The 13,765-nt window shown below is 42.9% G+C and overlaps 1 protein-coding gene across 4 annotated transcripts in view; it reads right to left on the reverse strand.

The window, feature by feature from the left end:
• Positions 1–1,808: 1,808 nt before the first annotated feature.
• MAGI2 (membrane associated guanylate kinase, WW and PDZ domain containing 2) overlaps positions 1,809–13,765 on the reverse strand; it is a 1,483,072-nt gene continuing 1,471,115 nt past the window's right edge. For 2 of the 4 annotated variants that reach the window (XM_050782786.1, XM_050782785.1), the window contains one exon: positions 1,809–4,705. In XM_050782786.1, the coding sequence (XP_050638743.1) occupies positions 4,053–4,705 (653 nt within the window). In that variant the 3' untranslated portion in view covers positions 1,809–4,052. The remainder of the gene's footprint in view (positions 4,706–13,765) is intronic. The other 2 variants (XM_050782788.1, XM_050782787.1) reach the window with 1 other exon arrangement.

Raw genomic sequence — 13,765 nt, forward strand, 5'->3', positions numbered from 1 at the left:
TAACTGGGGCCCTGCATACACTAGACATGATGCAGAACTTACTAAACAGGAATCTTACTATGGTAAGACTTGGAAACTATTCTTGTGATTTTACAGACATCCTGTCTGGCACTATAGTTGTCTGAAGCAGAAATGTCTGTTAAATCCAAATTATTTCAGCAAAGAGATCATTCGATTTTTGCCATGACTTTGGCCTGAAAAACAGCAGTATCAGGGGAGCAGGGGCAGATTACTTAGGGGAAGCCCCAAGTTTACAAATTTTGGGGGAAACACATTAAAAAGAGAAGATAAACTTTCAAATAAGATTCAGGGCCCATGTAACCGTCAGTTTCTGCAGCTTTACAGCAGATCCACGTCTACTGCAGAGATGCAACCAGGTTTCTGGTGGCGTGTCTCATGCTTGGAATACGCATTTGAGGCAGTTCCTGGCGTGTGTGTACCCCAATAGCTACAGGGTTTACCACCTCTGGGGGCTGTGCCTCCACTGCTTGGAAGGTGACCCAGGCCCTGATGAAAACAATGGGTTCTCCTGCCAAATGCCTGGCTGTAGTTCCAAACTGGTGGGCTGTGGACCAGATGTGGCTGCATCTGGTTTGTTGTGGTATTTTTTTTTTTTTTCTTGTGTAGCCTTTCTTATAAATGTGAATTAAACTTGTCAAACTTTAAAAACCAAAAAATTTCAAATACCTGAATTTTTTTTCCTTCTCTTGAGAACGTGGAATACTGTTCCGTGCTGGACTTGACAAACCAGTAGCTTTAGAGGAGGGCACACTCGCCCTTTGGCCAGTCCCCATCTGAGTCCCTCCTCTGTTCAGTTTCCTACCTATACCTTGGAGACATGAATTCATGATAAGGCCCTGTCCAAGTCAGCAGAGGCCTTGCTGGCCTCCCCCTAGTTCCTGCCCTGTCCCTATCCTAGTCCTTTGATCTCTGGCTTCCTATCTTTTGGTGTCTTAGTAATTTGTATTATTTTAAAATAAGTAGTGCAGTATGAATATTTATATTCCATTTAAACTACATTTTTGTATAGGTCTTTTTCAGCTTGCACTGGCCCATTCTGATTACTTCATAAAGAACTGCATGTGTTACAAATTTCCTAATTTTTGTGTTTCATTTTATACATCATCTCTTTCCTTTTATAAAAATGATGCACAATATTAATAATTTTTGTATTGGAATAAAAGATTGAGTTTGGGAACTTTAGGCCTCCTACTGACAGGTGGAGTGGGAAGTCTTGGTTAGTTTGTTCCGATTGTCAGCTCCTCGATGGTAGGGCTGTAATCACCCACTGGCCGAGCAGAACTCTCCCTTCCTACCACAGGCATCCGAAGACATGACAAAAGCTAGATTCGACCACTCATTTTGGACCAGTTCACTGCTGCTCGCTATGTTGGCTTCTGCATGAACATCTTGGGATTTTGCATGAGAAAATTTCAGAATTAAAAGGAAAAAATGTGATGGAATTTATTACAGATGGATACTTGAAATCCTTTTTGAAAAAAGGTAAAATATCAATGTAGCAAGCAACAGAAATATACAGCCAATTCATAAATGATGTAGTAACCTGACAAGCAAATACCAACGAGACTGAGAAAACTGTTAGGCCAAAAAAGCCAACAATCTTTCCCAGTAATGCCACTGCTTTTAGATTCAAGTTTCAAAAAACTCCTATTTGGGGCATTAAAACTTACACATCCAAAAAAAAAAAAAAAAAAATCGATGAAAACTGCAGTTTTGAAAAACCAAGTTAACTCCCAGTAATCTATTTCAAATCAACACACAGCCTATATAGTTGGAAAAAGAAAATATTTTTGGATATATATTTTATTTGACAGTGTTTTAGAATATCATACAGTAAACAAGATTTCTGTAAAAGTTAATTTATCCATAGTGGTGCGTTTCATAAAAATAGTTGCTCACTTACAGTCTTTCTGTGACTATTAATACATGGAATTATATTTATAGAGATACAGCTGTACAGGGTAAATTCACAGCTAACACTACACAGAAATATTATTTGGAATGGGATTTAGATGATGTGCTGTCTTCACAGGTTATGGATTACAGCCGCATAAAGCAATTACTGCACAAGTAGTAGCTGTGAACTGTGCAAATTAGAGTTTATGCCAGTGTAATCTCAATTTTTTTTTTTCCTTTTGTGATACGTGGAAAATAAAGGTCGGAGAATACAGTACCAGGACGTGCAGCTACACTACAGAAGCATTGTCCAAAACCAGATTCAATAAATTAATGGCAAACTATACTGGATTTCTAGTCCAGGGGAGAAAGACTAATTGAGATTAAACCAAAAGCATTATAAACTGCTACATGTGTTTGTGCTTTTGTTTATGATGAATGGGTTTCATTTTTGGAAATTGCTTTTACAAGCTGCAAGATCCTTCACTTGAGGCTTTCAACCTTATTCTCCTCCTGTCAAACAACTAAACTACTCCGATGTCTGATGAAAATTAAACTGCTACTCAGGATGCTGCAGTTACAAGGAGAGGGAATGATCAGCCCAGGGAGGCTATTACCTGTGACCTTTGAGATGAACCTGATCGCCCCTTTTACTTTTTAGACTACAAGTGCAGGGAGGTGAAGCTTATTTGCATTTGAACTCCTCTAAAGAGTTAGAATATGGAAAGGATGAAGCCTCATTCATTCAGGGCATATTAAAAAGAAATTGCCTTCAGAAACACTTTGCCTTTTAATATGTGTAGCTACAGTAAGTACCAATGGATAATTAATTGAAGCTAACATTTTACAAAGAAATGCTAAAACAGCAGGAAAGAAAGGCAAGGCTTAGAATTTTACTAGGAGGCCAATCATAGATCCATGAAGATAAACATCTAGAAGTTGCTAACAAAATAAAAAAACTTGCAAAGAATACAAGACGAAAGAAAACCAATGGAAACAAAAGGAAGAAAGAGTAAGGAAAGAAGGATAAGCAGAAAGGAATGATAAAAAGACTCACGTTCTTTAATGAAAATAAATTGTTATAATTTTTTAACATTAGAGATTCATTATAGTCTGAGAAATATAAGACAAAACTCTGCCTCTGCTCTGTCAAAGTGCAAATGAAGTCATGGAGACAGGGTTTAAAATAAGACAAAGTGAAATCACATTGCTGACAAAGAAGCTATCCATCTCTGCTAGCCTGGGACGACAGAAAAGCCTCTTCATAAAGGAACTGCAGCGTTGCCAATCTTGATTAAACAAATTGTGGTCCTTCAATTATAACATTCATATTTTAGAGAAAAACCAATTAAGATCTATGAGCTAAACTGCAAAATTCTGACTTATGGCAAACTGTTCCCTAGGATACAATTTTTAAAACCTTTTTTTCTACCACTGAAAATGTACAGAAATGAGATTCGATCACAGAAATGGCAATAAAAATGGCATCACACCAAGAAACTCACTAGATTTCTAAGTCATCCTGCAGGAGGCAGGGAATGCTGCTGCTAACACCGAGGATGGATGCCAAGGGTGAGCCATGGAAACATGTCATGGGTGAACGGTTCCAAATGTGTCAAAGAAACCCTTTAACCCCTGTCTAGATATGTCGAGAACAATTTATTTACAACGCTTTAGATCAATTAAAAGATATAATCTTGTCTCAGTTTCAGCTTGCTTCGTGCAGTTTGATTTTTAAGGCGATATTCCAGTTTGTGATTGCTCTTAACTTGTCCAGTTTCTTGATATAAAGTTTGGATGACATCCAAATCCTTCATGCAGTGGGGAGGAGTATTTTTTTTTCTCAAACTAAAGCTACACTGCACTCTCTCTGTGATGTTCTTCACGTTATTTTGGTTCTTCCATAGCTGCCAAAGCCCCCACAATGGAACCGGGGGCTTTAGGATCAGTTTAGGTCTGCGCGTGGACGCGATGCCGCCCAAGCACACCGGACACGTGGGACTTCACGTCGATGCTCCCAGGCCTTAGTGCCTCGTGGATCTATGCATGTGACAGTGAAAATAAATTAAAACGCCGTGAGACGGAACCTAAGAAGAACGGCCTGCGCCGGGGCGGGCGGGGCCTGGCCGCGCGGCTCATCTGCTGGCGGCCGAGGCGCCGGGTTTGAGGACGCCCGGCAGCTTGTCAGAGCCCGGCACCTTCCAAGGCCCCGGCGCCACGGCAGCCTTGCGCGCGGGGGCGCCCCCCGGGGGTCGCGGGCCCGGCCGGGGACCCGCGCGCGCACCCGCCCTGCCCTCGACCTCCCGCGCGCCGCTGCCCGGGCCGGCGAACGTGGGCGCAGCGCCCGGGCCTTCGCGCCGGCAGAGCTCGGAGCCCGCCGCCGCGCGGGGCGCCTCCTTCCCGCCCGCCCGCGCCGCGTCCGCCGCGTCTGCCGCCGCGAGCCCGGGCGCCCTGGCCTCCGAGGCGGGCCTGCCGGCCTCGGGCCGCCCCTGACCGCCGGGCGCCTCCTCGAGCTTCGGCCGCGCGGCCCTCTGCGGACTCGCCGAGCGCTCCCTCTGCTCCCCGAGGCGCTGCTTCTTCTGGCCGCAGGCTGAAAGCTCCTTTGGTTTCCTAACGTCGTGTTCCCGTTTGATATCCCAAGTTGGGCCTGGGCTTATCTGGTGGGAAGGGTCGGAGGGTGGGGCTGGATGTGATGGAGAGAATGGAGCGAGGCCGTCGTCCAGGGAGACGCCTACTTCCGGCAGACCTGGGGCGGCGGCAGCGGGAGAACTCCAGGGGGCGGGTTCGTCTGTGGACGGGAAGCACAAACGTTAGCAATGGCGCGCGCAGGACTTTCCCGCGCCCTCTCTATGCCGGGGACAGGGGCAGGCAGATGGGGCGACTGCTCTCAGGGGCCGGAGCCACCGCCGCCCCCACCCCCACCCCCACCCCCACCCCCACCCTCACTGCCGAGAGGGCAGCGGCCGCGCCCCCGGGGATTTGGGGGTTCCCTCCGCCCCGCTTAGCCCCCACGCCCCGAACCCCGTCCGTGGACCGGGGAGGCGAACGCGAAGCCCGGGCCTAATCCCTTCGCATTGGCCCTGCTAACTTCCGGGGGTGTCCTCGGGCCTGATAGTCCTGTGTGGACAGCTCACTTGACAGCCCTTGAATCAATCAGTGGGTCTCCAACTCGAGCAGACCTCGGAATCACCAGGGTGGTGGTGAAAAATACAGATTCCCCGGGAGGACCAGGCCCGGAGATTTTAGCAGCACGGGGCCCAGGAAGTTCTCTGTATTTTTATCAGGCACCCAGGTGATTCTGAAAAAGGTGGTCTAGCAGGGGTGTCCAATCTTTTGGCTTTCTTGGGCCATATTAGAATTGTCTTGGGCTACACATAAAATACACTAACGATAGCCGATAGGCTAAAAAAAAAAAAAAAAAAAAAGCCCAGGCATAAATCTCATCATCTTTTAAGAAAGTTTACGAATTTGTGTTGGGCCACACTCAAAGCTGGCGGCGGGCTGGACAAGCTTGGTCTTGAGCCAAGTTTTGAGAAACACTGATCTGGGTTCTCTCGAAGTTGGAAAGTGACGTTCTCACGTTCTCAACCAGTAGGTGTCACTCAAAGCATATTCCTAGCTGCTGTCAGTTTCAGAATATGGATAAATTCATTTTAAAACGATCTTTTTTTTTTTTTTTAAATCGTTGTCCTTAATTACATTATTTTTCTTTGCCAAGTCCGGATGGAAATTAATTCTTAGTACTTCTAACATTATGCAGGGCCCCAGGACTAGGATGATTCTTTCTAGGAAGTCTAGTTCCAACAGTTACTTAGGATTTAAGTTATCTACTTCCAAAAAGGATCTAAGACAATTGACAACATCAAAACACATATAAAACAATGATAAAAATGAGAGATGACTTTTTTTTTTTTTTTTAAAGCAACAGCTGGTCAGAAGCCAAGTAGAAGGACAGATGTATTAGGAATCTGAGATGAGTTAGCTACGACTGTGAGCAACAACAGTTCCCTGGAGCTTCTGGCCACTAAGGGGAAATGAAAGCAGGGAATCCAATTACCGTGAATCCTTGATATTTGTAAGAAATATGTCTCATGACCTTGGAAATGCTCAAATTTTGTGATATTCTAGAGTGTAATTTTTCTTCCACAGAATTAGTATATGGTCGTGAGTGGAGAACAAAGAAACCACATAGATAGATTTGAATTCTGGGTGCCAGGTGAGCCTCCCTCACTAGCTAAAAGATTCAGTCCCATACAGTAGCCTCAGTGCATGTGATTCAAGTTCCTGCCTCTGTAACGTGTCAGAGGCTGTCAGGGATACTTGTGCATACTCAGTCATCTAATGTCCAAGGTCTACTTTGTTTGAAACTTGAGGATTCTTATATAGTACCTTTGATACTGATTTATAAAGCAATAAGGAGAGGAAAAGGGCAGTGGCGTTGGTTTTCCCCGTAATTCTGGCCATCTTTAGAATGGCAGATGAAAAAAGTTTTTCATTCTATGTGAAATTCGAATGGAACATTTTGGGCATAATGTTAACCTTCCTTCTTCCATACGCTGATGTCCATTATCATTTTCACATAGTAAAATTCTAGAGGAGCATCAGAAGCCCTGGAATCTAATCCTGGTTCTGGCATGTATTTACTGGTGACATGATTTTGGACCAACAAGTAAATCTCTCTGAGCCTCAATTTCTTCCTTTGTAAGATGAGGATAAAATATCCAACTTTACAGTTGTGAGACATACACTTTCTAAGGGAAAGCACATTTTTCTTCTGCACCCCACCTGCTGCCTACTTATGGATTGGGCTCCTGTGGAAGCCGCCTCATTAACTAGTACCCTTGCAGGTGAGGTTTTGAATAAGTGCAATAAGGCAGTCATTTTCAGGTGCTGTGATTCCCAGGTGTCATTTTGCTACACCTCAGGTATCCTTGGTTACCTTAAGGAATAGTCTGAAATCCTCAAAGGCAAATATATCCAATGAAAATGAGAATGTGTTCTATTTTTGGGTGGGTTACAGTTTAAAATCAGACTGACAAATGATAGGTGGTGGCAACCCACCTATCTAGCGAGATACAGCTTAGAAGAGTTAAAAAGTGGTCTTCAAAAGGCCTAACTAGAGGGTTGCTTGTGCAAGAGTGATCTCTGACTTGGACCATGGTAATGATATTTCACATTTTAATAGCTCTTTTCCCCATCATTACATCACATATGGTAGAGTTAATTAGCTGGCCTCAAATTACTTCTTAGATAAAGGGAGAAGGTTGATATTACTCACACCATCTCCTGAAGGAGGAATTGAAGCAGAGAGAGGTTAAGTAACTTGACCAAGATTACAAAATGGGCCAGTCGGGAGTAAAATTTTGGGTTTCTTTACTCTTTTTACTTAGAAATTGTCCCAAGATGTTACCTTGCAAATAGGATCAAAATATGTGACATGGGCATGAACAGTGGCCACTGCCAACCAACAGGAACCAGATCGTGTCCTTAAGCAGAAGATTTAGCATTTATTTCGGAACATCGGACATGTCTGGCACTGAACTGGAGAGTTCCTACCCAGAAAAATGAAAAAATATTAAACCAGACAAATAAATGTCCATCCATCATTAGTTGGCCTCAGATTACTTCTGAGATTCAGGGAGACACTCTTTTCTTTCCCTCCTCCACTGATTTTTCATATTGTGAAAGGTGAAATTATTCACAAATTCGAAGATTCCTCTTATAAAAGTTTCTCAGGAGTTTGTTCATAGATCATTAAACACTTAACAGTGGGAGAAACTAAAAGCTAAAATATTCCAAGTCACTACTGATTAAAAATATTAATGAGAAATTAAGATTTACTATATCATAAAGTGATTAAAAGATAGACATCTATATGAGTGGTTGAGTATTTTCATTTTTCTGCATAGGAACTCTTCAGTTCAGTATCAGACGTGTGGTGTCTGCCCAGGCACGAGGCTGCAAAGCTCTGTAAAGCACCAGGGGACTTTTCAGAAGGCAGCCCGTATCCCACCTTGCCCTGTCACCTGCCTCAGCAAGGTGACACAGATTGTGGTGGACAGGAAGAGCCCTTCTCTAAGACTGGAAAATGTAGTCTTTACGAAATCTTGATATATAATAACCAGAAGAGTTCAGTTTAGTTCTGCTTCCTTCAGACCATGTTTTTCTCCTTCCTGCCTTCCTGCCTGCCTGCCTGCCTCCCTACCTCCCTCCCTCCCTCCCTCCCTCCCTGCCTGCCTGCCTGCCTCCCTGTTTCCCCGCCTCCTTCCTTCCCTGCCTTCCCCATTCCCTCCTTCCCTCCTTCCTTCCTTCCTTGTCTCCCTTTCTCCTTTTTTGAACCTGGGCATTGGCTAAAGTGTGTGATCATGTTCATTTATGAGGTGGTTGCCAAGGAAAATGTGCTACACAGCATCATTCATGTTCTGAGATGCTCTAACTACAATTAGAAAAAACAGAGACCCATTGTAGAAGGATGAAATCAGCCATATCTGGCCTGCTGGGATTTATGCAGCCCCTTTGTCCAATGTCCCCAGGCCCAGTGGCTAAAATTAAGAAGGAAACAGCCTTTCATTCCAAACTGGCTTCCTCAGCCTGCCCTCTCTACCACCATCCTGGTGAAACTGCTGTAGTCAAGGTTGCCAATGACCTTTCTGTTGTGAAATCCAGAGGACTCTGTATTCGACTTAACACAGTTGGCCCTCTGCATCTGCGGGTTCTACATCTGCAAATTCAACCAACTGAGGATGGAAAATATTTGGGAAAAAATGCAAAGTAACAATATAACAATTAAAGGTAATACAAATTTAAAACACAGTATAGCAATTGTTTACGTAGCACTTACATTGTGTTAGGTATTATAAGTGACCTAGAGATGGTTTAAAGTATATAGGAGGATGTATGTAGGTTATATGCAAATACTGCACCAGTTCATATAAGGGACTTAAGCATCTGAGCATTTTGATATTTGTGGGGATCCGGGAACCAATCCCCCACAGAAACTGCAGGACGACTATATCTCACCACATTTTCACCCAGCTGACTACTTCCATTAACAAACTGGACTCTTGGCTGTCAGGACACCCCATTCTCCTGCTTTTTATCCTACTTCTGGCAGTTCACCTCAATTTACTTTGCAGGTTCCTCTTATTTTACCTGACCTTTTTAGGGCTTGGTCTACGTAGTTTTCTTTCTCTGCATTCCCTCCTAGGTGTTTTCATTATTCATGCAGCTTTTATACAACAATACTCCCAAATATTTCTGTTGAGCTCTACCAGCTGTACACTGGTATGTCCGTCTGCCTTCTTGATGTCCACTCACTTGGACAGTTCATCGGCTTCTTCAATCTAACAAGTCCAAATAGAAATCTTCCCCCCCCAAGCCTATCCTGTACTCTCTCCCTTACTTCCCCATCTTGGTGAATGGTACAGTCATCACTTGGAGTCATCCTTGATTCCTTTCTCTCCCTTATTGCACAAATACAACCCACCTGCAAGACTTATTAGTCTTATCTTCAAATATATGTGGACTCTGTCAACTTATCTTCACCTTCACTTTCACCACCCTAATTCAAAATATAGGGATTTCCTGGAAGGATGCAACCACTGTGGGCTGCTGAAGACACAATTAAAAGAGGGCCACAGTGTGGACATCTTTCATAAACCCTTAGGGATGCTGTTGAAGACAGAAATTTCAAAAATGAATTTCAGTGCTATACAGAAAAGAGAAGTGTAGTCTACCGTGAACCACATACCCTCCCTAGGGCAACCAACCTAATTACCCTACTCAAGGGATTGGCCTGCCAAGCTATCATTTCTCACATTGGCTACAGAAACCCACTCTTCTTTCATTCTACTCTTGCCCACCTCCAGTGATTATCTGCATAACATTCACAGCAATCTCTTTGAGACATAAATTAGATCATGCCATTCCCTTGCTTGAACACTCAATGGATCCCCACTGCTCTTAGATCAAAATCCAAAATGATTTAACATAGCCTACAAAAGCCTGCATGATCTGGCCCCTGCCAGCCTCACCAGCTTCATTTCCCCTCATCGCCTATTCTCCACCCACACTGGTCTTCGTTCAGTTCTTCAAATGCTCCAAGCTCACTTTCTATTCCGGGACATCATTGTTGACTTCTCTGCTGGGGGAAAGCTTCCCCACAACTATCTAAAAAGAACATGGTGGGTTCTTTTTTATCCTTCAGGACTCTTAATATCATCCCAGAGAACTCCAATCTACAGTAGATACTCCACCTTCCTCACCAGCATCTCGATTTTATTTCCTTGTAGTAATTATAATGTGTAATTACACTTTTGCTTGCTTATTTGATAAACATCAGTCTCAAATGCTAGCTGTAAGTTTCATAAGGGCAACGACCACATTGGCCTTGTTTATCACAGTGTACTTAATAACTAGCATAGTGTTTGACACAAAAATAAGTGCTTGATGAATATTTGATGAGTGAATACATATATTCCACAAATAGAAATGGAAGACTTGAAATCAAATGCTGACTTGAGGAAACACTTCAGGGCAAAGGATTTTCATTTAAAGTATAATCTGTCAAAAACAGGTTTGTGTTTGGAACTTTGATCAGTTTTGAGAGGGAGGATGGTGGTGAAATGGTAATGTGTATGTGAAGCAGGAGGGGAAATGACTAAGTTTGGGGAGAGTGAACAAGGAGGAAGTCAGCCACAGAAATACACTAGGAAGAGTTCCCAGCTTTAATTGGAGGCCCCTTAGGATGGAGAGGGATGAAGAGAAGCTCGGATTCCCAGGGTGCAAAGTCAAATTCTGAATTTTTATGGTTGTTCTTTCCCTTGTTATGAGCTCTAATGATGCAGTAATAGCTTTACTTAAAGGAGCTCTGTCCCTGGGAAGTCATTAACCAACATGCCAGAGAATGTTCCAATGAACCCACAGGTAAGATAGACTGTAAATATCTTATATTTCACTGTGGGAGAAGCAAGCCCCTCTCCTAAGTTAGGATCAAGTTTCTTACCCTTCCTATTGTCAGTTCTAGCCAGTTTGGATCTTTCCTAGAAAACAGATTGATTAATCCATAAGTACATATCAGTATATATACACACAGATCACACACACCCCATTATTTTTGAGTTAAAAGATGTATGGTTTCTCAAATTATCTTGTAGGAGCCAGCAATATTAAAAAATAAAATGTGCTCCTTCACTTCATAAGCCAGAGATAAAAAAAATCTCATCTACAGAAATTGTGTTTCAACAGCTTATTTATGATATATAACCAAAGTGATGGTAAAACCAGAGAGCTGACCCAGTAGGAATAAACTGCTTGTTGCAGTAAATAAGTATCTGTATTCTGGGTTTTCCCATATGGCTCTTATCTCCAGCAAACATTTGTACAGAAGAGGAAAGCATAACCCACATCAAAGGAGAGTTAATTTTATCCCGTGCTGAAGACACAAAGGTTGAGAAAGAAAAATCTTTTAAGGATTGTGCCCAAACTATAATGGTTCATTTGCATCTGTTCCACCATCACCAAGGTGATTGCTTTTTGTAACAAAGTATAAACAAGAAAACCCTTAGAAGGGAGCCAGAGATTGTGAGCAGGGGTGGGGTGGGGAGGGGTGGGGCTGGAGGTGGGGGTGGGGCTGGAGGTGGGTGGGGAAAGAGACTTTGTTAACTGTCTCATAACCTCACCAGTGGCCTTAGGGCATCCAGCTTCAGGCTGAAGCCATGAATGAGTTCTACATTGCTTTCCTACTTTCAGTACAGGGCGCGAACCCCCTAATGACTGCCTTTTGGATTAGAGTGGTCAGGAAGATAATAGAAGCATTATTGCTATTGATACTACTCATAATGGCAATAGCTAACCCTGACTGAGGTACTTACTAGATGCCAGGCACTCTTTGAAGGCCTTGAAATGTATTAACTAATGTTAATACATGTAAACAGACACATTTTACAGATGAGGAAACAGAGACACAGAGGTTAAGGAACTTGTTCAAGGCCACACAGCTGGTAGCTAAGGGGCATTGAATGGCTTCTGGAATTGGGTAATGTTCTACAAACTCAGCTGAAGCACTGACACTGCATGTCTTTACTGTTTGCTAGTCTGACTGAGAAATGAGGGCTCATGTCTTCTGGGGCAGTATAACAGAAACTTCCATCTAAACTGATTGTCAGAAGCAGGTCCATCATTATTCCTAATGGAGACTCTGAAACGCCATTTGTGTTTGAACCTTGGACACAGGGGGACAGTCGCTGTGATTTGAGCATTGATCTGTGAAAATACTAGAAAATACTACAGATGCAGTGTCTCACACCTGTAATCCCAGCACTTTGGGAGGCCGAGGCAGGTGGATTACCTGAGGTCAGGAGTTCAAGACCAGCCTGGCTAACATGATAAAACCCCGTCTCTACTAAAAATACAAAAATTAGCCAGGTGTGGTGGTGCATGCCTGTAATCCCAGCTACTCGGGAGACTGAGGCACGAGAATCGCTTGAACCTGGCAGGCGGAGCTTACAGTGAGCCGAGATCATGCCACTGCACTCCAGCCTGGGTGACAGAGTGAGATTCCATCTCAAAAAAAACAAAAAAAAAGAAATAAGACCTGCAATCAGAGAACAACAGAATTGGATTTCTTAAGGTCAGGGATATTACTATCTACTTAAAAAAATATCTTCACAGTGACATTCCTTGAAGCTGAATTGAATTGAAAATACTCAGATACTGAAGACACTGAGTCACTTTGAGACATAAATACTTACTGCTCAAATGACTAGAATTATTCTGTAAAAAGATCCATGAATTTCGTGTCATTTCTTATAAAAACTCTTTCCTATTGCAACCTACAGTTTTCTGGGGTTAGACAATACTGGTGTGGTTGTATTGAAATCTATTTTCTTTTAATGTAGAATATTATAGGAAAATACTAAAATGATTAAGGTAGATCAAAGGACAGCAACGTGAAGTCATCTGGCATTCAAAAGAGAAACCTTTTAAGGATTGTGTTCAAACTATAAAGGTTCATTTGCATCTGTTCAGCCATCACTAAGGTGATTGCTTTTTGTAATAAAATATAAAAGTACCTTAAAAAATTGCAGAACAAATTATTTTACTTTGCATCTGCTCTTTCTGAAGCATTGTTTCCAAGTATGGAGCCATCGTAATGGCCTTCAAACATGTATTTGTTTCACTTTTATTACCAGAGATGTAAACTACATGTTATGAACATTAATAACTTCTACAGTGGTGATGGTATTTGATTATCGAAGCTTCACATTTATATTCATTTTAAAAGCATAATCAAAGGTGCAGCAATGAATCTGTGGCAAATTTTAGCTCCCTCTATGGCCAAAAGGGCAAATCTTATGGATAGGTGGGGCTGGTAACAATGGAGCTACTATCTACTGAGTGCCTTCTATGTACTAGGAATTCTGCTGCGTGGATCACATATGTACATTACCTAACAGTTCAAAGAACTATGGTGCTCTTAGGCCAGGTGCAGTGGCTCACACCTGTAATCCCAGCACTTTGGGAGGCCGAGGTAGGCAGATCACTTGAGATCAGGAGTTCAAGACCAGCCTGGCCAAGATGGCAAAACACCATGCACGCCTGTAATCCCAGCTACTAGGGAGGCTGAGGAAGGAGAATCTCTTGAACCCGGGAGGCGGAGATTGCAGTGAGCTGAGATTGTGCACTGCACTCCAGCCTGGGTGGCAGAGCGAGACTCCATCTCAAAAAAAAACAACCAAAAAAACTATGTTGCTATTATCCCCATTTCAAAGATCAGGAAACTGAGAGGTACATAAATTAAGCAATTTGCCAGGACCACTCAGCTAGTAAGTGAGAATCAGGATAACTG

The sequence above is a fragment of the Macaca thibetana genome, chromosome 3, assembly GCF_024542745.1.
Source record: "Macaca thibetana thibetana isolate TM-01 chromosome 3, ASM2454274v1, whole genome shotgun sequence".
NCBI classification, from domain to species: domain Eukaryota; kingdom Metazoa; phylum Chordata; class Mammalia; order Primates; family Cercopithecidae; genus Macaca; species Macaca thibetana.